We start from the raw sequence: 1,731 nt of genomic DNA on the forward strand, positions 1-1,731 counted from the left end.
TAGAAGAATAGAACGGAATGGAGAGTCAAGAACATGTGCAAGTCTATATGTACCCATGACAGATTAAGAAGTCGGCATTCAAATCAGTGGGGGAACTACGGATTATTCAGTAAATAATGATAGGAAAAATTGATCAAAACTTGGAAGTTAGGTTATTCTTTCACCAAAATACAGCTTGGATATTCTAAGTCCTCCAAAATATATGTTGAAGGATACTCATTACAATATTCCATGAGACCTCAAAACAAAACAATAACCTGGAAATAGCTCAATATCTGCCATTTATAGTACATTCATAGAATTGAATACCATGCAGTTGTTGAAAAGAATTCATAAGATCTAGATGTACTGATGGGAAAATGGGATAATGTCCAAGATGTATTTTTAGATGATAAAAACGAGTTACAGAAAAATATATAGAGAATCCGTGTGTGTGTGTGTGTGTGTGTGTGTGTGTGTGTGTTTTAGAGACTGCATTCATACACACACACACACACACACACAAGTTTCTGGAAGAATGATACACAAAAATCTAACAGTGGTTACCTCTGGGGACTGAGTGAGAATGGGGGAAAGCAGGAAGAAAGATTTTTAGTTTTGACTTTATACCTTACAGTGTTGTCTGAATGTACTAGTTTTATGCTAAAAAAAATTTAAAAATAGGATTAAAATAATCACTATAGAAAGGAAGGAAAGAAAAGACGAAGAAGGAAGAGAGAGAGAGAATCATGTACTAATTTCCAGGTTTCACTGTATTTACAGGTTAATCATTAGGATATGTAAAACCTGATTCTATTTCTAGCCAATTTTCTAGTACTATCAAACAGGGAAACCATACAGTCTTAGTACTAAAAGAGTTTTGCATTATTTAGTCCAACTCCTTCGTGCTACAGATGAGCAAAATGCGAGGAGCTCATGCTTCCTGGGAATCTGACATCGTGTGACCGTATCTCCTCTTAGACTCCTATTAATGCATTGAAACTTTAACATTAGTAGCAAGATAAACACAGAAAAGTGAAGACAAGGGTCCAAAACAGGATAAAGCAGAAGAAACAAAGAAAAGTGTCAGTTACCGAGCCTCTATGATACGTCAGGCATAAAGGACAGGGAGTAGGAAGGAGTAACTCAGGGAGGTGGTGGCAGAGGGATGGCTGTGATGACCCCGCCTTACCTTGTAGTGGCTGATGGCATTTTCAATGGCCAGTTCATAGTGAGACTTGTGTTCAGGGGACTCCTGGCATTCCACACACAGAAGACGTCTGCTCTCCTCACAGAAACAGCACACCTTCTGCTGGTGGCTGTCGCAGGTATAGCCAGCCCCCAAGACCCCCTCGGAACAGGGCTTCCGGCAGAGGGGGCAGCTGAGGACCCCGGAGGCTGAGGCCTTCTCCAGGTGCTGGGCCAGGCATGCTCGACAGAAGAGGTGTCTGCAGTCAGTGCGCACCACCTCCTTCAGGCACTCCTGGCAGATGGGGCAGATGCCCTCTTCCCGGCTGTCCTCCCGCAGAGGGAGCATGGCCTCCACCTCACACTGCCAGCCTCCCATCTATAGGGCCTCCTTCCCCACTGGAGCTTTGGACAGCCTGCCACCCTAGACAGTCCAGGTAAGATGGCCCAGCTGGAAGGAGGCGGCCCTGGAGCAGCTCAGAGGACCTGATTCAGCCCTCCAACTGCAGGCAGCTGCCCGCTCTCCATCAATAGAGCTGTAGCATGGACAACAGAAACCACCAT

The 1,731-nt window shown here is 44.4% G+C and overlaps 1 protein-coding gene across 1 annotated transcript in view; it reads right to left on the minus strand.

Moving 5' to 3' along the window:
• TRIM40 (tripartite motif containing 40) overlaps positions 1 to 1,516 on the minus strand; it is a 12,601-nt gene extending 11,085 nt beyond the window's left edge. The window contains 1 exon segment of the mRNA XM_007449221.1: positions 1,172 to 1,516. Within this exon segment, the coding sequence (XP_007449283.1) occupies positions 1,172 to 1,516 (345 nt within the window).
• Between the last annotated feature and the right edge of the window lie 215 nt (positions 1,517 to 1,731).

This window comes from Lipotes vexillifer, unplaced genomic scaffold (genome assembly GCF_000442215.2).
Source record: "Lipotes vexillifer unplaced genomic scaffold, Lipotes_vexillifer_v1.1 scaffold657, whole genome shotgun sequence".
Taxonomy (NCBI): Eukaryota; Metazoa; Chordata; class Mammalia; order Artiodactyla; family Lipotidae; genus Lipotes; species Lipotes vexillifer.